This window comes from Cygnus olor, chromosome 2, assembly GCF_009769625.2.
Source record: "Cygnus olor isolate bCygOlo1 chromosome 2, bCygOlo1.pri.v2, whole genome shotgun sequence".
Taxonomy (NCBI): domain Eukaryota; kingdom Metazoa; phylum Chordata; class Aves; order Anseriformes; family Anatidae; genus Cygnus; species Cygnus olor.
The window spans coordinates 45613597-45638151 of NC_049170.1; the positions used below are offsets into that span (position 1 = coordinate 45613597).

The 24555-nt window shown below is 39.4% G+C and overlaps 1 protein-coding gene across 4 annotated transcripts in view; it reads right to left on the reverse strand.

Annotated features, from left to right (window-relative positions):
• Positions 1-24555, reverse strand: part of CPNE4 (copine 4) — a 244816-nt gene that overhangs the window by 4789 nt on the left and 215472 nt on the right. For 3 of the 4 annotated variants that reach the window (XM_040548436.1, XM_040548435.1, XM_040548437.1), the window contains exons 12-15: positions 19264-19318; positions 10256-10307; positions 5017-5150; positions 2418-2654 (exon numbers count right to left, since the gene is read on the reverse strand). In XM_040548436.1, coding sequence (XP_040404370.1) covers positions 2418-2654; positions 5017-5150; positions 10256-10307; positions 19264-19318 — 478 coding nt within the window. The remainder of the gene's footprint in view (positions 1-2417; positions 2655-5016; positions 5151-10255; positions 10308-19263; positions 19319-24555) is intronic. The other variant, XM_040548438.1, reaches the window with a different exon arrangement.

The window sequence follows — 24555 nt, forward strand, 5'->3', positions numbered from 1 at the left end:
TGTTTTATGGTAGTTCTTGTATGTGATCAAAACCAATCTGACAAAACCCCCCCAAACTTGGGGTTAAATCTGCATTTTTCCGTGAGAAAAAATAAATTTGAATCAAAACATCATACTCATTTCTACCATGAAAAATTATTTCACTAGTTGGTAGAAAAGACATAGCCTTTTGTTTGTGCTGAGGATAAGTACGCAAGATAGCTGTGAATGTCACTTTGTTCAGAGAGGTATTATTTGGGATACTTCCACAACAAAGAAATTCAACCAGAAGTGGCTGTTGTTATGGGCACTCATCCATTTCACTGACATTTATTGAAATGCTGGAAGATCACAATAAACAGACTAAATATCAAGTTGCATAAGATATATTGTCTTTTGCGATATACCATACACATTATCCATCTTTAAATCTGTATTATCTCCATTACTGAGACAAAGGGGGAGTAAAATATCTCTATTTAATAAGAGCAATAATTTTTTAAGATTGCTACCCTCTCTCAATACTGGGGTAGTTAATCTAAACCAGCTTAAAATAAGACATACTTTTCATTTGACCAATGCTTGCTATTAAAACCACACGTAGAATCACTTGCAAGTTAACAACATAGGCACAATATATTCAGCGCCCCAAGAGAACTGGAACTGTCAGTGTTAACCTATTCAATCAAGGATGATTTCAACTTTGTAATAAAGTCACAAAGCAAAACCAAAAATAACAAATGCAGCTGGCTTTGCCAGTTCCTTGCAGAAACATATTTTTCAACTAATTGAAGGCAGGTCTAGCACTGGTTTATAAATAACTTGCCTTTTGACACTTCTGCCGTAGACTACAGTGCAGCACTACACACTTGTGATTATCCGATGAAGGAGGATCATGAGCTATGAGCAGGCCATGCTCATACTTTGTTCCAGCAGATACTTACTAGGTGACTGAGCAGCACTGTCAACACAGAAATGTATGTATCTACAATTGGGAAGCAACTCCACAGCCATTTGGTGTGGTACCACTGATCTAATAGCACAAGGTGAGTTTTACATCATACGAGGATCCATTCTTTACATAAAGGTGAGGGAAAGGAGGAACAAGTCTCTTTCTCTTATACCTCAGTAGAGTTTGTGAAAATAAGAAGGGTGTCTAGATCTATGACAAATATGACAAAATTTATTTTGAAGAGAGAAGAAAGAACAACACTTGAGAAGAGGAAAATAAGGTGAAGTTTTGGAAGTGGCAAAAAGAAAAAAATAATGTCATGTGGTAACAAAAAGTCCAGAAAAAAATAAAGAAATGTAAGCACTGCAAACCCATATGCAGACCAAAACCAACCCAGAATTGAAAACTTCTGTGTGACAAATCCAGAGCTAACGATCAGTAGGGAATGAGAACAGTTTGGGAAGGGCACTCTCACGATGAAAATGAGTCAGTTACTCTGTGGGGTAAAAGAATTTTCAAATCCAATACTTAGGATATTCTTCCTACACAACCAGGGTGAGTAAAACACAGTAATGAAAAACAGTTGAATATAAAGGAAGGAATGAGGGAAAGAAGGGCAGAGAAAGATGGAAAAACAGAGGGAAAAGGATGGGATCAGCATTGTAAAGGAACACAATGGCCATTCCACATCTCCATATAGAGGAAAAGGACCCTGAAAAACCACGCTGTGTGTGGGAAAGCTTCTATGGGTGAATATTGTCTGTACCTGGCTGCTGAAAAAGTCCCTGGGACAGATGCTGCAATGTAGGGCAGGTGACTGAGAAGAAAAGTACATGGCCAAAGGATTATTTCAGATTTGACAAGTTAGTGCTGGTCTGTCACTTCTCCTCCTCCAGAGTGTCTCCTATACCATGTTGGGCTCACACAGGAACAGCTGGCTGAAGGCACAGGGAAACTTTTAGTATCACCACTTTCTTGACTGTGTTCTTGTGCAGAATTTGGGGCAAGGTGTGGAGGAAACCAGGATGCTCTGGGTGGATAGTTCTGTCTTTGAGGACTTAGGGATCTGAATTTCAATAAGGAAACAGCCTCCTGGGGAACACTGTGAGTACAAATTCACAACCATTTCAGGTCTCTGTGGAAATGAAGGGACAGTGTACATGTATGGAAATGGAATACAATAGCCCTAACAGAACAGATGAAAAGAGAATGGAAAAGAGACATCAGGAAAAACAAGTCAGGGAAATCAAACTAAAATCAGAGAGAAAATGGAGGTCTGCACTACACTTTTCCCCCATCTCTTCCTTCCCCACCTTCACCATCTCACTGATAGAGCACATTTCATTCTGTATTTCTTTTTCCCCATTTCTGGCACAATAATGCTATTGACTTACTGAACACTCCATTTTCATCCAAAGTTAGGCCCAGCCCCAGGGATCATTCACTATATGTATACACAGCAGAATGGATGGAAAAGTCAGCTTACATGTTTGAAGTTCCTAAATGGCACAAACTGGACAATGTCTCGAAGCACAGGCTCGCCCTTGGGAGACCTCAGGATCCCATCATCGCCATCCAGCATCTGCATGTCACTAAAATCGGCGTTCCCCACCCCGACGATGATGACTGACATGGGAAGGTGAGAGGCGTGGACAATAGCCTCTCTGGTGTCAGCCATGTCTGTGATGACGCCATCCGTCAGAATCAGCAAGATGAAATATTGCTGAAGTTGTTGGATGAGAAGTAAAAATCATACCATTAGTTAATCTTCCAAAGCTGCCTGCCTTTTTCGTGTATAAAAGTGTTTCTGATAACTGTCAAACACAGACTTTTTTAAATAGAAAAGAGTGATTACAATGACTCAAGTGTTAAGTGCACTTGCCATGTAAACCTCCTCAGCTACTGATTTCTCCTCTGCTGCAGTTTGGCTGTAGTTCACATCAGTTCCAGGAGCTGGAGGGAGCCAAGAGATGCACAGTGCAGAAAAGGGGGATTCTAGCTGCTAGGGCAGGAAGAGTTAGGACTTTGGCTCGGAAGTCTGGAATAGACCTGAGATCCTTACTAGTCCTATTTTCCATCTGCTGCACAATCACTTCTGCTGACAGTTTCTGATTACATTTTTTCCCCTTGGGAACCAGTGGGACGCAGGGAGGAATGGGGTATTGAAGCGTTACAAGCTTGTAGCAGAGCTGTCAGGGAGGTTATGACAGCACTTTGCAGAGGAGCTTTGCTAACAGGCAAGTGGGATGGGTGCAGCCATCTGCAAACTGGAGGGTGACCCACTGGTGCCTGTGGGAGAAGCGCCCACCGTGGCAGGTCTACTGTATTCTGTAGAGCAATGGGATCCCTGAGGAGAGGAAGGTCACGTTCAGGAAGGAATATATCCATTTTCAAACACTTTATATGGAGCCCTTAAGAGAGGTTTTCTCATTCTCTAAAGAAGAGCAAGCAATTTTCTGCGCCTGTCATTTCTTTCCCAATACTCCAAGGCTCACCGGACTAGAATCAAATGGGCTATTACATCTTCACTCACTAATGGGGAAAAGTAACTCTCACTTGGGTCCTTTATGAACAGCTAGGCAGCTGGAGTCATTTAACAAATGTACATTAATAAGAAAAATGTACAGGTCATAGAATTTGGTCACTCTGCATGAGCAATACCAACACACAAAGCATCATTACAGTTTATTTATATGCAGCTATATAAACTCACACAGAGTTCTGTTCATTGTCTTCTGCCGTAAGTAAAACAAAACATTAGGCAAGATAGCTTTACCTTGAAGAATTGTGATATAAACTAATTTGATCTTCAAATAAACAGAAAGTGGGGAAGCTTAGGTTTAGGAAAATGAAGCAATTTATTCGATGTGACATAATAGTTCAGAGACAGCACTGGGAACAGAGTGAGCCACCTCAAGATTAAGTAGGTATGAAAATACAAATATAGCAATTCCCCAATGTAGGAATGAGACCCTAAATAGTAACAATATACCGTAAATTGTAATGAAGTGACAATCACAAGCCCAGATTCATGAACAGAATAGTCTGGGAACTTCAGAACTTCTGCCTTAACAGGACTTGAAAAGAAAAGAAAAGAAAAGAAAAGAAAAGAAAAGAAAAGAAAAGAAAAGAAAAGAAAAGAAAAGAAAAGAAAAGAAAAGAAAAGAAAAGAAAAGAAAAGAAAAGAAAAGAAAAGAGAAAAGAGAAAAGAGAAAAAAATAAAAAAAAGCTTACTACATGAAGAAAGCTTAGGGAAAGCTCCAGACTTGATGATGAGATGCACGTCCATGTGCAGCTCTGTTCTGTTCCTATACATAATCATTCTTCTCGCTACAGTATACGAGTTGTCTCTTACATCCTTGACTACCACAGCACTGCTCTACGATCGTAAATGTCTCAAACCTACTCACTCACGTACTTTCTCCCTTTCTCTCATTCTTCCTTTCTCACATTTGTCTGGAAGGCAGGAGAAAAGTAAGCCTAATGCATTACAAAGGTGTACATTAAAAACATCATCTATGTTTAAATCTTATAGCCCAAGAAATCTAGCATGGTGTTTATATCAGATGCAGACTAGCAGACTTGTCTCCTGATTTTCTGCAGGCACATAATACTACGTCAGTAATAGTAAATTGAAAACTGCTGTTTTCAGAGGAATGGTTAGAAAAAGCCCCAGCTGAACAACAACAACAAAGTTTTAATACAGCCTCTGCAAGATACTTGAAAATGTCTGTGTAGGGAAACATTCAAACTCCTCTACTGGTATAATCAACACTGCTAGGGCTTGACCCCTAAATTAACTCTAGTCCTGCCATTTGTGTTTCCTCTGTGAAGACCTGGGTGTGTTACAGTCAAAGAGTGCTAAAAGCAGGGAACAGAACAGTGAGGGAAGAGTTCACAGTTGTGACTATCGAAGAGGTAAAGGTTAGATACACTACTCCTACCAACACAGACTCAAGTTGACTTCTGTGAAGGCAGTTAGTAAAAACTGTTAAGGCTTGATTCACATACACTGAAAGGCCCTGTTGTAGTGGCCTACAAGAGACAAAGCAAGAAAAAAGCCAAACATAGCATTATGCCCTTACTGAGGCTTCCTTGGTGTTGGTCTCCTCCGATGCTGATTTTGCCACCTTCTGGATGATGGGAGCAATGTTTGTTGGACCGTACAGCTGCAGCTTTGGAAGACAGCTCTGATAAGCCTCCACAACACCTTGTATTCCTGGCAGGAAAAGCCACACAAAAGGCAAATAAATGTGGAGCATATCACCAATATCATGCTTATTTAAAGCATAAATAAAAGGAAGGTTCTTAATGAGTAAATTGTAAATATCACACAATTAGCAAGAACTAACAACCTCAGATAATTTCCAAGAAGCTGCTTCTAGCTGCCTTGAAGCTAGTTTGTAACATATAATTCATTATAACATACTTCCCAGCAGTTTTTAATGTCTATTTTTCAGGTATCAGCTTGCAATGCAATAGGTTTCATTCTTCTCAGTTCAAGGTGTAAGTGATCACTTGCTGATTCATGCTAAAAGGGTAGACACAAATTAGAAACCCTTCAACACTTCTCTCTCCTCTTCAGATAAATATTTATTTCTGTTTATCATGGTAGTTACCAACAAATCTACCCTTTGCACTTACAACTTAAGAGCTGTCAAGAAAGTCAAACATCTTTTCAAATACCTAGCTCCCTTGTGCTAGGAAAACAATTTTTCAGGGTAAATTTGCATAATTGCTCACAGGTTGAACTCAACCATGACCAAAAACTGTGAAATCTTGGAAGAAACAGAAGGATGCTTTCCACTCTACAGAAAAAATGAGCTTTAGTCAAGAAGTTTTGATGGAGAACTAGCTATTTACGGCTTTTTCATTTCAAGATATATAGCCAGACCAGTGAGAACAGACTTCTGCTGACACACTTGACAGATCACAGAATGGGAATTGGTATTTTCAGTCATTGAGGAGAAGGATTTCTTGAAGTGATGTACATTAGCTTCCGCATTCAGAACTTCCAGCCTACCAGACCTAAAGGATTAAGAGGTCTAAAGTTGGAAAGAAAGTAATAGACTGAAGAGCTTTGTAAAGAATGCCGAAGAATGCAATGGCTTCAATAAGATCTTGAGCCAGTTTGCACTGAGACTGGCTCACTCATGAGATTTTACTCAACCCTTTTTACAGGATATATGAGTGCAGATCCATTACTAACAAATCACAGGGAGCTGTAATTACTTTACAGTGATATACCCGAACCTCCTATGATGAAATGGTAGAGAACATAGTCTTCTTTATGGATAGTTACAAACATATTCTTCCATTGCAATGCTTGCAGCCAAAAGAACACTCTCTAGTTACAGCTGTGATTGGCTAAAATGTAATGTCACAAAATTTCCCGTGGTAATTCCAGTGACTAAATTGCATATTGCAAAACTGGCCCTTTGTTAACTGCCAATTTTAAACCTGCTAAGGACTTCATTACATGTACTTACTGGACTTGCATGAAGGCCTCATAAATCTTCCCTAAGCTGCTGACAAGATACACTGTGTTTTTTTACTTATGCATTAAAATAGTATGAGATAAAGCTTATTCCCTGCAGTCCATACAGATTTACCACGCTTTGTGTCAGGAAGTGCTTGCATCTTAGGAAGCAACATGTTCTAGAAACATCTTTTTTGTGTGCAATCTCAGTATAATATCTTTTCAAAATATCTACTTTCCTTATATATCCAAATCCAACAGAGTATGTGAGTGGCTTACCTAGTGGCTGACTTTTCTTGGACACTTTTATTTTAGATAGAAGCAACGTGCATCATTCCTCACAATTTGTCTCTTTACATTTTTAATTGGAATCCACTTTTCATAGCTCTAATGAAATACAGTGTATGCACATATACATATGTGTGTAGAAGAATGCATGTAAAATGCATGCACATTTATCGCTTTCTTCTTCAGACAATAAAGACTATAAATACTAGATATAAGACTATATGTAAATAAGTAAATACTAAATACGACTATAAACACACTATACTATAAATACTATAAATAAACTAAATATAAGACTATAAACGCTAGAATTTTCTAGAATGGAAATAGTGATAGGAGAGGAAAGGTAAGAATATCCATATTTTACGTATCCCAGTGATCTTCATATCAAATATTCTCAGTTTACAACCAAGTCCTATGCATTTCTTCTGAACATACAGGTGTATCTACAATAGAGTCCAAAGGGTTATTGCAGCTTGTATGGGCGTACTGAGCTAGCCTTGTCTACAGACACTGGGTGGGTTTACTGGGGACTACAAAACCCACTCATTACCCTGATTTAATATTTATCCTATGCTGAACTCTATGCTGCTGCAGTTGCACTGGACCCAATGTTAGGGGTACTGAGTTCAAGGTTATCTTGGCAGTGCTCCCCTAAACTGCAGTTACGGGAGAGACTGTAATGCACAGGGTGGGTTACTCACCGAGCCAAGCAGGGCTCTTACCAGCTCATACGTGACCACTCAGAAGGAAGTTTCTGCTGACCACAGGATGTCCCCGTTTGCTATGGTATGAGCATCAGCCTTTTTAGTAGTCTTGGTGGGTATTCACAGGAGTGGGAGATTGAAACTCCAGAAAAAGTTTCCCTCATGTAGAATTAAAAATACACATTTTCTTAGTCAAGTAGGATATGAGGGATTAACTGGAGTACAAAACACTCAGTCCTTATTTTGATCACCCCTTTGTTCATTAAAGAGTTGACATTTTAATGTAATCCCTTTTCAATGTAGAGTGATACTTAACACTATTGTGTGTTGGTGAAAGCTCACTACTTCCACAAAGAAAGGGATTTCATTCCTCAAAAACAAATCAGACACATACTCTTTACATTGGATCCAGCCTCTGTTTCTTGGCTTGAAGCAAGATACACTTCAGCAATTTCTCTGTGTGTTTTTTTGGCAAGTATACTGAATATTACAAGCTAAATAGCATGGTCACTAGGCATTTTATCTCCCTTCCACTCTTTCCCCAAAGAGCATCCTCTCTTCACATGATGTGCTGGGGTTACTGCAACCTGTGCCACCTAATACAGTTGAGAGCATCTACAAAAATTGGAGAAACATCACAGAACAACTGGCTGTAGGAACTAATCAAGCATCCGTTACAGGCAGATGATAAGCAAGCTGCAGCAGATGATTAAACAACATGTTTTCTGGTCTGTCTCTTTTTCTTGCTTTCATCCAGATGGACATTATTTTAAATGGTATAATTTAGGACACAGAATTGCCTTTATATCTTGCAGATGTGTGTATGAATGCTCTAAAATTTCCTGCCTGGTCTTCTTCCACGCTGCAACCCACTTCTGCAGATTCTTAGCCCTAAAAGCCCTAAAACTTTTAGGTGATGGATTAACTTCCCAGATAACTGACTCTTATGTGAAGAACAAATAAAGATTAAATGCATAATAAATACTAAGTGACATAAGCTTAGGCAAAGTTCACAGAGCAGCTCCTTCCTCTTATTTTTTTTAATCTCTCTCAATTCCACTGATATGTCTTCTTTTGCATACATAGGATGCATGAATAGGAAGTCCTTTACTTGCAGAGGGTTTGTCTGTCCAACCTCTGGCCTGCTGTTGGCACTATATAAGTGTGACAGCCTTTTCAAATACCATTCAATCAATACAAATAATTATATAACAAGGTCAGCCTGATAAAAGAATTAGCCTTGGATTCAAGAAAGGTAGAAAAGGGGGATTAAAAATGTTGTCATTGCATGGACAGCTAGGGCCTTTTTGAGGTATGCAGAAGATCAGAAATGTTCTGCATTTAGACCAGGAAACAAAGATACACTACATGCATAAACGTATTGTCACATAATGCTGACCACCATTAACTCAAATGTTTTAAACAGATCAGGCCCGTGTCTGTGTTCAGAAGCAGCCAAGCTAATATATTTTAAAATATGAGTTCTTTCCTTGGACAAGACAAAACCATGAGGTCTGTTCAACACCTCATTTCCACATCATCAGTGTGAATAAAATCTCAGCTTAAGCTGGCTCACAGGCTTACAGACACATCTAGACGCATACATGTAATTTCTGCTTCTTTTAACTCCTTAAAAAACCTTAAAAGCAATGTAAAAACTGTGCAAATGTACCAAGCAGCTGTAGGATTTATGCTCAATTACATTTCAAGCATCTGACCTACAGAGGCTGGAGCAGTCCAACAATCCAAGTGTATCTACAAAGCAGGAATGCTCACTGAACCAAACACAGAGGTCTGGCATTTAAAATGTGTGAAATCTGAAATCTTTTAATGTCTCTTTTCATTGAATTGCTTGTCCTTTCTTCTCTTCCTCACTTTATTCCCCAGCATGTTAATTCTCATCTTGAACATATTCTCCTGACTATACTAGGAAGAAAACCACTAATAAGCCTGAGAAGGGCTGAAAGGAGCAGCTAGAAACTTTGAATGAGAAGTTCAATTTGAAACACTCATTTCAGTGTTTGGAAGATAGCAGAAGAATAAGGAAGAACAAAAACCTATGTATTTTAGACAGCAATGATCATCTGGCCAAGACTCTCAGATATGTGTTCATCTAAGATTACTTGCTTATTTAGAGAATTTTTTCCTATTATCCTCACCTTTTACAAAATGTATGAATCCTGGCAGGAGATTCTAGAAACAGCATCGTCACTGCAGACCTCACAAATACAAGACATAAAGCAAAATCTGATACAAGAATCTGGCTCCTAACTACTGAGGATTAGTGACTGTTGCTAGAACACACCACTTTTATACTGTGTTAAAACAGCTTTCACACTAGTACTCAGCTGCTTCTCTGACTCTTGTGCTGGATCTCACTGGGATGACTGGCAGCAGGCTACTGTTGCTATAGGTCTTGCCGAACAACTGGCTGTAAACAGAGGGAGTACTTGATTACAGAGGTGCACAGCGTGCCTTTGTCTTTGCATGTCCTGCCCTTCTTAGCTGTGCAAACTATGTTTCTGCAGCCAAAGATCTGGAATGAACCCAGAAAACATGGCTTTAGTTTTCAGCAATGCCTAGTGATTTGGGGACATGCAATGCTGATTGTCCAACATGGTGTACTTTCAATGGGACTTATTTTTCAGGACATTAATGCGTGGCACTTGCTACGGTTTCTAAAGCTAAGCCCATGGGCTTGGAATCTGTCAGGTTTTCAAGCTGTTTTCTTTAAAAACAAAACAAAACAAACCAAACATTTTGAACAATACTCAAGGGATACAATAAAAAATACAAACACATTTTGCAGACAGCAGAAAATACAACAGTTAGTCTGTTCTGGTGTGTTACCTGCACATTCTGGGTTGTCTTCATTGAAATTGATTGCAAAATCATGAGAAACCTGCCGATAAATGGAAAGAAGAGAAGACTGTAGTTGGAAAAATTATTCCAAGAGGACTTGCGGTTAAACACCCTTTATATTCTTTCTGTGTTAAACCAAAGAGATCTTTCAAGCTTTCAGCATTAAGTGTGATGTACAGTCCCAGTTGGAACTCCCCGCAAAAACAAAGTACCACAAATGGAATCAAACTTGTCAATAACAACAATGAAGGAAAAAAAAAGGGGGGAGGGAACATAAAGAAAAAACACCTAAGTGTTTGAGAAATCACATAAATGTGGTGTCAGGACTGGGCTACCAATGTCAGCCACATGGGACCGATTGCTGAGGAGAGATTTAAATGCAAGTACTCTCTAGATCCACATCTCAGATTGCAGAAGAGCTAAAGCGGGTTGTGTTACAGCATTGATAGCACAAGCTCACCCCTATTCTGAATTCTCCATTCACACGTGTGAGCAATTTTTCAACTGAAGGCCATGGGATTACTGAGAAAATAATTTATTCTCCAGAGAGATCAGTGAAATCACTTAGACCCACAGTGAAATAATAATAATAATGTAAGAAATGTAAGGAGCCTAAGCTGGTTAAGAAATTAGAGTAGGTTGGGGAGAAATTAATAAGAAAAAAAAAGAAAAGGATTTTTTTCCTTACATTTAATAAACATACCATTTTCTCATACTCCAAATTTGTCTGTAATAAAATACCCCAGAGATATTTTCTAAGAGAAATGACTGTGAATGAAAAAATGTTGCTGATTTTCTAATAAAACAATATATTGTATCTCTGGTGGTTTGGGAAAATAATACAAGACTTCTGTATGCATAAATAATACAAGACAATGTAAGTCTCAGTTTCCAGGCTTCCTATATCTGTCTTCACTTAGAGATCTGCAACCACAGCACAAATCTATTGGGACTGAAACTTTACTCAGATGCACTTTCCTGGTTTTAAGGTTTGTTCTTGTCTGCTTTGCTTCCCAGATTCCTTTTTGCACCGTTCTTTGACCACTGAGAAGGCTTGATTCCTCTCAAGCTTCCTGTTATCTTCAATTGTCTTGAATGAAGCCTAACTTTTGTCTTGCAATGCACAATGTACATATATTTTTTGGTTTGCAAAAATGGATATAGCTGAGACTTGAGCAGGCAATTTGCCTATTTTTAAGTTGAGCTCAGGTATATCATTCCAGAGTAATGAGGGCATTAATATGGCTAACTCCAGTTACGTACCTTTGAGACTTTATAAATCTCTGTAGGACATTCAGAACTGCCAGCAGTCCCAGTCATATGGAAAGAAACCTGTTTACTCCCTGTTCAATGGAACATGGATTATTTGCAGAAAGAGATTTATTTATTGGATGTCACTGTTTTATTCGCTAGTTTAGATGACTTCCATTTCTAGGACATAGACAGCACAGAAATTGATCTGTGAATAGACGCTACACACAGAACGCATCAATAGCAACCACTCTTTCCTATACTGTTTGAAAGGATTCCTTAGAGCCAGCTAACTTAAATCAGTCTAATTTTCCCCAGCGTGTAAAGTCAAACATGCCAAATGTGGTCTCTAGCTGGAACTAACCAGAAGCTTTATCATCACTGAAATGTTCATCCTAAAAGTGGCTCTTAAAGCGTACAGAACAGGAAATGCACCAACAGAACTAAACTTCAGGAATAACTTCAGGAATCCTGATAGAGTTCTCTGTGAAAGTCAATATTCAACCATACAAGTGGATTTGTTTACTGAGTAAGAAAGATATCAAATATATGATTACAGAGAAGTTTCTCTTGAAGTGGTATAGATTGGCTAATTAAAGCCACAGAGAGTTTGTCATAGAGAAATAGTATTTTCCTATTATATGCTGTTCTTGCTCACAACAGTGAGGTCTACCATCACTTAATAAAAGTTTAAATAAAGCGGGACTTCTACCACGATGGGAAAGGATGGAAGCAAGAACTCACCAAAGAGACGTCAGCCAGCTTGGCTCCAGCCTGGAATTTAGTATGTCTACACCAAGCATCAGTTGCTTCTTTCAAAGGATTTTAAATTGATTATTCAGGCTACCCTTCTTGGCCATGGGAGATAATGCAGAAAGTCACTAGGCATGTTCCTTGTTGAGCAGGCACAGAAGAGCAGGGCTGTCAGATATGCTTCAGAGGTGCTCCAGAGCACTTCTGTCTGGCTGCTCTTGTATGTCTCTTGGCACATTTTGCCCAGCTGGTATCTGCCAGTCTCATGACCAGCTGCAGGCCAAAGGTAATTGCAGCTGTCAGGAACAGTTGTGTGGGTTTTCACTCACTGATTATTTTTGTTGTTGTTGTTGTTTTTCAATAGCCTTTCTTTTTCCTTTAGGCTTTCTGTATTTTGTATTAACTGCATCTTAAGAGCAAGAAGGATCATGATGCATGTATATGTATTGCAGGCTGATTCTTCCAATGTTGTGCCTCTTCAGTGATTTTATTTCTTTATTCCTAATGCATTTGAAATTATAGCAAAAGAAGCACCACAGTTCTTTTCCAGAGCCATGAATACAATATTTTATTCACACTATAAAAGCATAGGCTGAATGCTTTTGTTACTATTCTTTTTCAGGATCAGATCACACTATACAAACAATTTATATGGTTCAAAGCTATAGCACCCAGGCTATTATTTAAGAAAAATGTAGGCAACAGTTTGGTCCAATAAGAAAGCCCAAGTCTAGAATGTGTGTAAAATGATCCAAGAAATAATCCTGTCTGATCAATGGCTGCTATTCTCCTAAATCAAGTGGACCTCATACACTGATACCCTTGTTCACAAAGACCAGTGTTACAATTTACCCTGAAGGTAGGAGAGGAAACAGTGAAAAAAGGAGAATTTGGTTGGTTCCTATGCTCTCTGAAAAATATGTCAGAATGTAAACAAGATATAAGAATAATGTGAAGGAGAGATGTTCTTCGAGCAGCTCAATGATGGTTCACAAACAGGAAATAATCACTCAGTGCAAACCAATGGCAGGTATTTTTAAAGCAGGGTTTCTCCAAATGCTCAGAACTCATTCCCCACTCTGGTATTTAAAATCAGCTGGGCTTCATCCTGCTTGTGCACCATCTCCCCTGTGGTGGCTAGAATTCAAGAGGGACCAAACCAGAAGAGACTTCAAGCACATGAGATGTACTGAAGGCATTATTGAACTCTGGCTCCTACCTCATAGGACTGCATGGAAAGCCCAAACATGTCAGAAGCTGCGCTTGATTGACTCTTAGGAGCTTTGGATCTAACAATCAATGTTATTGTTTTAAACATGGTGCAAAGTAATGAACTACTTTTTTTTTTTTTTTTTTTAGTTTAGTTAAACGTGCAAGGCCTTTTGAGGATGAAGCTCAAATAACGCTGATGCCAGATGACCAAAAGTTGGTATACTAAATGACATCATTCTGATATTAAATGACACAGCCTTTATGCACTTCTAAAACTGATAAGCTAATGGGGAAAATGAGGCAAAAGTTTAAACATCTAAGATGCTGAAGACTAAGAAATCCTCAGGGGAAATGTAACAAGACACTTGGCTGTTCAGAAGAAATCTCCTAAGGTCATTTGTATGACTTGATCAGTCATACAAATTTAAGAGTCAGGAAATCCTGGAATACATCACACCATACAAACACTGAAGGGCTGCTTTACATTAGTATTTGGTACAAAGAACTTTGCAAAGAACTGCAGACTATGGTTTGTGGTGAAAGTCAACCTCATGATAAGGAATGTCCCTGCAGAACTGTGATTGTGTCACAGGCCCTGGATTAAGTTTCGAATATGTAGCTGACCCTCTGCTGAGACCTCCTGCTCACTCTTAAAATCCATCCATAAAAGGAATGGAGAGAGAAATTCTGGAGTGCAGAGGTGATTACGTGTGATCAGCCTGGCATAGCCTGGCTTGCTGCATAAAATACCAATCAAAGACTCCAGCTAAGGACATTTACCCACACTTGGCTATGTGTTAATCTTTTTCCTCTACAGGACTCCAGATAAATTATTTAGCAGATACCATCATGAATGTGGGATTATTAAAAGACAGATGACCAGGAACTTTCTGTACCAGGCACAGATTTTTTCTCAGGTAACTTCTTTGAGTGTTTTAACAAGAAAAATAAGTAGCATCATGATGCCTGTAAGTACACCAAGATGTCCACTACAACAAGAGCATTTCTGAGGATATATCAACTAAATACACGGTCTAAAATATTTTTGCTAAGGCAGATTATAGCAAAATTTGGTTTTACCACTGTACAATGCTTCCATTCCCTGTACATATACACTGACAGTCACCTGCATACAGAAAGGTAGATGTCCACCAATGTGACAGTATCCATGAGACCCCTGCAGGAGTCATAACCATACTTCCACATGTGTAGGCACAGTCTAGTGGAAAATTTACCTTGATTTAACATAGCAAGTAACTTACTTCCCTCATGTTGGGATGTAGTTATATTCACCTTCATATAGAAACCTCAAAATGCAAACAAAAACCTTATCTTGGAATCTGACAAATAATAAAACAAATAATAAAACCCCATAAAAGTGATAGAGCAAATTGCCAGAAAGTTTTTGGTCTATACAAAGGCATTGTATTAAGTCACATCAAAATATTCTATTTTGGCCTCCATATTTTTAAATCCTTTTTACTCTACCTGAAATTTCATTCCATTTTTGAAGCAAAATGCTGCTTTGAATCAGAAACCAGACGGTTTTAATTCACTTGCAAATGTTGATATTGGATGCCTCAATTCTGAAAAATTAGTAAGCTTTTTTGTTTTTCCCTCCTCTAGATTGTTGAGCTCATTTAAATTTACCTCCCTGTCCCAAACGGTTCCAGCTTTCCAGAAACCTCTACGGTGATGATACTGGGACTGCCTAACAAACAATCCAACAAATTCAGTCATGTGTAGGAATGCTTTCTTACTCATTCAAATAAAGATTGTCAAAAATCTAAGAACAATAGATGCATACAAGCGTAAATGCTAAGAGGCACAATGTTGAACACTTGTCTGTGAATAAATTGAAAACTATTAAGCTACCGCCAGTCTGAAAATTAAATACGGAATGCCTGCATATTTTGCAAAAGTTTGAGACACTAACAAATTTAAAGAACCATTGCTCAAAAGCTATTATTTTCAGAATGCTCATTAATCAAATAGTTTGGGAGCTGGACAGCTTGTGTCTCTGGCTAAGACCACATTGCAGAAAATTCTGCCTGGCAATGCTTGCCCATTGATTTGCCTTTGTACTTGATTTTTGAGCATGCTGCCCAGCTTCCATGTCTAAATCCAGGTTGCAGGGACAAGATGACATTATACTTTTTTTTTTTTTTTCCTCTGTTGGTCTCTTACACACCCTTTTACTGATTTTTTATTTATATTTTTTTAAAGTTTGCACATATTTTTGCCCTAAAGCTTCTGGAATGCGTGAAGATCACAAAGGCCTTCAGCTGGTCAACAGCACTGATCATAAAGTGGAGATTTGTTACCATTCATTTATGCTGAATAGTGAGTTACAGGCCTCATTTTCCTACAGCTTGTAACTAAGTATGACATGAATTAGACCCGAATCCACTACATCTACTCACTTTGCTCGCTATTTTTATCAGGCTGCCTTCTTCTGGCTTTCTCTTATTGTGTTCCTGCCACATATGGGTTGGCCAGCTTTCATTTAGACTTCTACGGAAGCTGTGTTGTTTTACTGTTGTTTTACCGTTGTATGGAGGCTCTCATGGTTAGTTAGAAACCTTTGGCAGCGGGAGCCGTTTCTTCCACAGCCCTAGCAATTTGTCATCTACTGGAAGAAATAAAAGATAGCAGCTGCTGGTGTGCAGAGACCAACATGCTATGAGCAGGTTAGATCATCTAATAAGGACTGGAGGCTCGAAAGCAGGCACTCTGAATTAAAATGAAAAGCTGATTTATCCACATGATGGGGTCAGAACTTAGACATTCTCATAATGATACAGCCTGGATTTGAAGATGTGAATTATAACAGTTCTGACACTGCTGTCCTTTAATAAAAGATATGTATGTATTGTAATAATTTTGACTGAAAGTATCAAAAGAGCATTTGAATAGCAAATGATCAACACTGCTGCTGTAGTGTCTGTAGTGTTACTGTATTTTTCCAGCAGAAGATAAGTTAGGACAGACAAGTTGCAAGTACTCTTTTTTTACTTGCTACTTTTAATTATACCAGTTTATTCACTGTTTCCTATGCATCTTGGCTACACTCCACATAAAACACTAATCATTGTTGGCTTTAAATTAAATTCATGATACTGGTGTAGACTAAATTATTGAAGGATTTTCAAGATTATTGGTCTTGACTTATTCATACATTCTATTGAGGCTGACTCCTCACTCTCTTAGAGGGCATATCTTTTGATTTAGAAGTGCAGCAAAAGCCAAGGAGGGACTCTAAAGGGCTCACAGAGTTTAGGTAAGGTGACAGATACTTGTATGGACTGTGAAGAGTATCACAGGGAGGGACTGAACAATAGCACAGATGAGTGTTAAATCCTAATCCAATTCCAGTTGGAAGTGTCCATGACAGACAGCAAGCTAATTACTTGTCCCCATCTGTTGCACAGAAAGGCTAGTCCCCCAGCAATGTGGTTCTTATCTTCTTCAAAGTTTCACTACATTTGTAAGCTGATGTCAGAACATTTTGTCTTTGTCATTTTTTTTGTGGCAATTTTCCACGGTGGAGATTAAAGATGTTATTCTGTCCCTCGCTTGTGTTTCCATACTTTGGGACTTATTTTGTTTACTCACATTTATGTAATTCATAAGCAAATAGCTCCACCTTACATTTATCATTACTTTTCTCGAACTTCTCAAAATGTGAAGGTCCTGATTCATACATTTCCTTGCTCTGAAAGGTTAGTAACATACAGACCCATCAGGGCAGTTCACGCTATTGTGCAAGACCCTTCATGCACGTTTGGGCTACAAAGTTGAATGCAAGTCTCTCACTTTCCTAAGAGTACTTGTCAGTAAAAGTATCCAAATGCCAGTTCTGCCCATGCAGTAGGAAAGTTGGTGTCGCTGGTCATAGCAATATTTGGTTACAAAGGACCCCTGAAATCACTTTCTGGCCAGACGTGTCTTTCACCTTGCACCTGAAATGCTCTCACAATCAAATAAAGAGACTGTTGCTTGAGTCTAACAAAGTTGGTACATTGCCGATATGCTCATATGACCCAGGGCATGAATGCCACCAGCTGGTTATTTTGGCTGAGAAAGAAGCTGTCCTGTACCATGAATACTGCCATCACAAGCAAACCAGTTAAAAGACTTCACCTGGCACAGTAACATCTTCCTTCAAGCAGTCCTTCAGATAAGTATGTCTCTTAACAGCTGAAAGAATTGCAAGTTTTCCCCCGTGCAATAATGGTCACCTCACAGGCAGTGGCAGATCCAGCCCCTGCCACACCACCAACCTTGTACCTTTGTTTAGGACAATCACAATAGTACTTGACATTCTCAGTAACGGCCAGTACTGGGCCTGAAAGGGCAATCTGGTTGTGATGTATAGACCAGCTCACCCAGTGAACACTGCTACACAACCACAGGTAGAGACCTACACATTTGTGGCAAATGGAAGAACATTTGAGAAGTAGCTACTGTGTTTTACTAATGTGTCTGGTAGTAGAGGCTGCTAAATATGTATATTCTGCAAAACACTCCCCCTCATACAGCAGAGATGGTTAGCAGCAGCAGCAGTTGGAACAGATATTCAACAGATACAGATGTTCCATATGCATTTACCACATTAAAATCTCTGTCAAAGTTCTGGAAGCTGTCTCTGATTTTGGGAAGCACTAACACCGATGTTACTTTTCTCTGCAAAATGCACTGTCAGGCACAGTCCACTTTTGAATAACAGAGCTTTTTCGCTTAGAAGTCAATGCTGTTTACACCTATGTTGACTTACCTTAGACACTTGTTTGCAGGACACCTATCAAATTTGCTGTACGTCACTACTGGTATTTCAAGCAGATAACAGACCTACAAGCCATGAGAACACACTGGTACATTTTTATTCTCACCTGGCCAGTGTTCACCTCCCAGCTGCAGCCACGGCTGAAAGAAGCAACTCAGAGCATGGGACCTGGATGAAGTCTGCATGATTGGAAGTTCAATGATGCTCTTTTCCAGATAGTATCCGAGTTGCAGAATTCCCAGCTAGTTTTTGGTTACTTATTTGTGCAGAGCTACTATTCTGCCTACTCTTACTCTGCATGTGCAACACAGGATTTGAACTTCTGTCTATTTCTTCTTATGCCTTTTTCTGTTGGATGCTCCTTCTTTTACTCCACTGTCCTCATTCCAACACTACCAACACACCAACATTTATGCTGCCCACAATTAGTTGCACCATCACACCAGATCACTCTTATTTTGTTTTATTCCGCTTTGTTTAAAAATACCACTTCTGTCTAGCATGGCTCTTGTATTTCTCTTCCTGGTATTGAAGATGTCTACCACAACACAGAAATTTGCTACTGAGCAAAGCTTTTCTATGGTCTGTATTTTCAGGAAGATGTTGAATCTCTTCATCAGAAAGATAACATTCATAGACACTAGGCCACTCATTGAACCACATCTTACAAAAATGGGTTCCGCCACAGCAGCGCTCACAAAGTTTCAAAATATTTTTGGCAAGCGCTGTTCTAAAATTCAGTTATCCTCTTGCTAGACTAACATCCATTAAAAACCTTTGCCAATACCATGAAATATTTTGGCTGTAACACACCTATTTTAAGTTTAATCTCGATTTCTGTTTTTAGTGAGGTATCACGGGATGAGAAAACCAAATGAAACACAACAAGCAAATGGAACTGCTTCCCCCAACCCTTGCTCTGCATCAAACCATTTCTGCCTTATTTTGTACCTCATAAACCAAGGAAATGAGAAAATTTCATTTATGCACCTACTTTGTATTCTGGGGGTATCCTTGCTCCAAATCCAAAGGCTGGGAACATTTTGTCACTGGAAAAGAACAAAGAAGAGTTCCCACAGAGAAATGCATTTTGCTACAATAAACATTTATTATTCTGTAAGCATTGATCAAAAATGCAAAGCAGCACAATGGCACAGAAAAGTCTTTTAGGTGAAGAGTGTTACATGGCAGAATGGAAGGGTTATGTATTAGAGAAGGTAGAGTGTGTGCTGGCCAGATGGATAAGCGACATGGGAGATTTTTCAGGTGAACTCCTAGTATAGAAGTTAAAAGCACTTGGAGAATAGCAATGAATCAAGATATCTTGCACTTCCACAAATGCAATAATAGACCCATATTACCTCCTCTTTTTCACTATCTGGCTGTAGTGTGAGAGGGAGTTATCCAACAGCCTGTGACAACAGATTTATTTAATGTAAATATGGATGTGCTCCCCCAGCTCAAAAAATGGGTTTAGTGAAGAGATGACTCTGTAATTAAAAGTGTTTGCAAATGTGGGTTCTTACAGTTGTCCAGGTGCAAAAGAGATTTCCTATAATATTCAAAAATTCACCCCCAGAAACCTGCAGGTTCTGTAAGGCTTTCCACCTGTATCATTAGTACGCCCACTAAAACATGAAATTATTTTCATTATGTATAGATTAACTGATAACCTAGAAAATGTGGTGGCATGGTAAATTTGCTTCCAAACACTATGGTGAGGTTGTTCCACTCCAATTAGATCTGTAGAGACAAAAATTCCTCATTCAGAGGACCTGGAAGCTTCAGGGCTGTTAATACCCTTTCAGAAATGTAGTAAAGTCTCACACAGCCCACGTCCTGTCAAGTTGCCTCTTCCCAGATGGCATGTAGAAAATAACAAGCTGTAAGGAATGTCTCGTCCCTGAGTCAGCAAAGCGCTTGATCACACACTTGAGGTTAACAATTCACCCAAACATATGCTTAACTCCAAACACATCCTGAAGTCCCTTTGAAGTCACTGAACTGTGCTCCAGTGCTCTGATGAATCAAATCCCTCATAGGTTTATCTGATTCTGCTTAAAGAGTTTCAGGGCTTTTGGAAAAGTTGAGTTCCTGTCACCATTACTGACACTTTCAGAAATCAAAAAAGGGGCAGCAACTTCAAGTGACTTTGTGTAGTTCAAGACATTGCCACACCAAGTGTCAAGTGAATAACTCACTTCCCAGACATACTCAAGACACAGAACAGCACCCATTAAATTCGCCAGGCCATGTTGTCCGGTATAGTCTGTTTAAAGCACCATGACATTTCTGATAAAAGCCAGGAAAAACAAGAAATAAGCCCCCTCCCACCCTGAAGCTGGAGTTGCCACCAACTAGAGAATAGATAGAGGAATATTCAGTAGATCAGTGGGAAACAGTAATTATTGTCGTCTGATGGCTCAGCTTGCACAATTGTTGTTCTGCTACAAAATTTAGTTGCCACATAAATCTTGGGAGCACAATACTGTGTACCATATGTTAAGCTGCGTGACAATGGATCTTGGAAAGGAGGACTAACATAATTTGCATGGTAATGAAACATTTTTTTTCCAGAGATGTCAGAAACAAAGTAGCTGCTGACATTTAATGCTAACCACCTGCTGATAGCTTTCTCTTTGATTAAACAATCCCGGAAGTGGGGAAGCCCTTATAAATAGATACAGATGAGATTTCAGGCACACATTTAGAGGGCAAGAAATAGGAGGCCATTAGAAAAGAGTCTGAATGAAGAAAAAATCTTGTTTTACATCAACAGTTAAGCCATGGTTGCATTAGAGAATCAAACCCTATGGAGCTGCAATTTAATGGATTTTGGGTGAGAGCAAATAAAGACTAAAACAGTTTTACTTAGGTGGAATGTAAGTAAGTGTCCAAGTTCAGTAAAGCAATCCAGAAAGCTGACGTGGGCTGCAATTACCCAGCCTGGGAGATGCCTAAACCCGTACAGTGAACATATTTGTCCTGTAAAGTTCCTTGAGTGTAAGTGTAGGGAATCTTGTAACTGCAGCTCCATCTTCTGTTCTGCTACGAGTCAGAGACTTGCCCTGAGTGACAGCTCCAGCAGACTGGATTCTCCTGGTGGCAGGACTCCTCCATTCCCAAGCACCAGTGGCTCAGCCCCAACAGGAAGCTATTCTGCACCAGGGGGCTCTTCCACCACATCCTCAGGACGCCTGACTCCGTGTCTGAATCTCCCATATCTCCTTTTTGAGTAAGAGCCATGTACTGCTACAACTGCCTTGAGACAGAGTAAAGCTTGATCATGTGCACCCTCAAGACGGGATTCCACATGACTGCATGAACTCCTAGAGAGTAGGGGTGTCCTGACAGCTACTCCCGTGCTTAATGCCTTCTCTCATGCCACTCAGGTAGCACTGTGCTCAGTGAGCTTGGCTTCCCCTTGGGAAGATCCTCATTTTCCAGACTTTATACACATAGGCCTGATATTCTGATCCAAGCTGCTGGGACCAAGGAATTAACTTCCATGTGTTCCCAAAAGTTGACCTTTAAGGAAAGAAGGGAGCCTTTTGATCATCACAAGTGACAATCCTTGCACAATAGATTATTATAGTACCCTCTGACAACATCTCTAAATTTGTGGCTGACAGCTTTCAGAATAAATTCCAATTTTAATGTAAACAATAGTTTTCTTCCTATCACATAAAACAAGGTGTTTAGCTAATATAAAGGACTCACTCTGAAAAGAGTACATTGTTTAATGGCTCACTGACATTCTACAAAGTAACCCTCTCTAGTCTTCCCACCCACCCCTCACTTTGTCATAGGAGATAAAGGACAGCATCAGCTGAGCCTCTCCAAGTAGCTACAGTGTCCTGCTTCCAGGACAATCCCTTAGAGCATTAAGGCATGACAGAGCTGCTCTAGCAGACCCCAGGCTACCACAGCTGCTTGCTGCAGGAAGCAGAGCAGCTTCCCAGCCTCTAAGCCATGTCAAGGGTTAGGCCATCCAGAGACTGAAACTACAGTCAGAAGAGGGGAAGGCTTCCTCCTGCCTCAGGGGTGAACTGCATGCATCAGAGACTCCAGCCCTGCTTCCTAACCTGGTATTTTAGTAGGAAAAGGATCTGCTGTAATGATTTTGTTTTTCCTCCTTTTTAATTTAAACTCACTCAATTTTCTTTTCCTTTGTGTTGCTTGCACAGACAATTATGCCTATTTTATGCCAGAAAATGGGCCCAGGACCCTGGCTTACACATTGGGGTGCAATGATACCCATGGTCTGTTAGCATTGTCCCTGGCAAAGTGCTGGCCCATGCCAACCAGCAGCCCCCAGACCCTTCCCATGAACTAAGCAGGGGGCAGCTGTACTTGAGACTGCTCCCAGATGGCAGCCCGGGCATCACCCATTTGTGCTGGGAGGAAGAAAGTTGAGATACAAGGACATGGGCATTGTCAAACCCTTGGCCTCAGGCCACTTAAGGACCTTTGACTTGTTTTGTTTAAATGTAGCCAGAGAGTCCTCCACATGTGAAAGTAAACTGCCAGCACTGTCCTGCTGGAGACAGACTGCCAACAGGACAGGAGAAAGTGGAAAAACAAAGGGGTTCAACAAAACCTCAAATTTACAAAATCAATCGCAAAAAGGTGGATCCTGGCAGAATCTTTACAGAATTACTCTCTTGCATTGTCTTCACATTTTATACAGTTCTGTGTTTTACACAGGTTCCCCTGAAAATTAAAACTTGGCATAATTTAAAAAACACACCGAAGTACTTGACATGAAGATGAGAAAAGCAAAAGCATTGGATTTTGACTTTTATATTTGGTTATGTAAGGGCTGTGACTAGTCATGCAAGCATAGATGTATACGACTGCTTGTACATTTCCCTGTCAAACAGGCATATATTACCGAAAGATACCAAAGACTGAACAGATCTGAATTATACCCTGAACGTAAAATCAAGGACAGAGTTCAGGTTCAGTGTTTGCATTGGTAAATGTAAATTAATGAGCTGAATTAATGTCAGGGCTCAAAGACTGCAGTCTTCTAAGCAGAAATATAACCAGTTAAAGACCCTGAGTAACACCTCAACTGTAACATAATGCACAGGAGAGAATGACTTCTGGAAGTATCCCGTATTATCCTTTCAAGCTATCTAGTGGAAACAGAGGAAGCACAATGACAAATCAATACCTTAATAGGGGCATAGAAGAGAGATTTCAGTAAGCTGTACTGCACAGAAGGGAGAAGAGACTAACAAAGGCACTAGTAAGGTTTTGTAAGTTAGTAAGTGATACAGATAATGGTATCTTGTCCTGTTTCACTAGGAAGCCTATGGTAACCGGAAGGTAAGAAATATATTTAAAGAAGACAAAATAATGAACATTTTAAAAATCATGTCTCATTAACTACTGGTGCCCTCTGACATACAGTATCACTGAGACCTGGAGTTCAGCTTTATTCTGAAGATTTTCTTTTCCTAGTAACAAGGAGCAGTATTTAGATAAAATTGTTCCACTGGGTGAAATTATTTTATAATCAGGCATTACAGAGTCTTTTGCAAATACCTGTGAAGCTGCTGGTTTAGATGATGCTGGAGATAGAGCTGGCTACTCATCAGTGTGACAACACCTGTACTCAGAAAGGAAAACAGGAACTGCCAGGACTATGTTACCTGAACATTAGTTCCTTTTTAAAATCTAAATTGGGAGTCTAATTTCTTATTGCAGGGAGTAAATGTAGGGGGAAAAAATGGCCTAAATCTTTCTATATGCCACTTATTCATTCTGAAAAATGAACTTCTAGCTAGCCACACAGGTGGCTTCTTAAAGAGCCTCATCATGAAAACCTGCTCACTTTAAACTGGAGCAATATAGTTGCAGTAGTTGTACTAAAGATACAGTTAAAGAGGAAGAAAAAAAGAAACACTGGGAATATAAAAGCAACGCTAAAAACCCATTTTTGGTTTCAAGCAACCAAGAACCTTCAATTTTCAGCTCCTTGAAATTCTTGCAAGGAATATACCTGTTTAGAATCCCTGGATATTAAACTGTCACTTGTAATTTCAGTTTGGGGTCAGATCAGAATTACCAGGAAGATATTTTTAAAGTGCAACACTAGATGCAGCAAAATCAATTACTTTGCCTTTCATTTTCAATTCCAGTCTTAAAAGAATAAACTGTGAATCTGCTCTGCTCTACGCACTTTTCTAGTGATAAAATTAGATATTTTTCCTCTGTTAAAAAGAAATTTGAAATTGCCATAATAAAAGGGGAGTGCCTGTTACACATTTAATTGAAA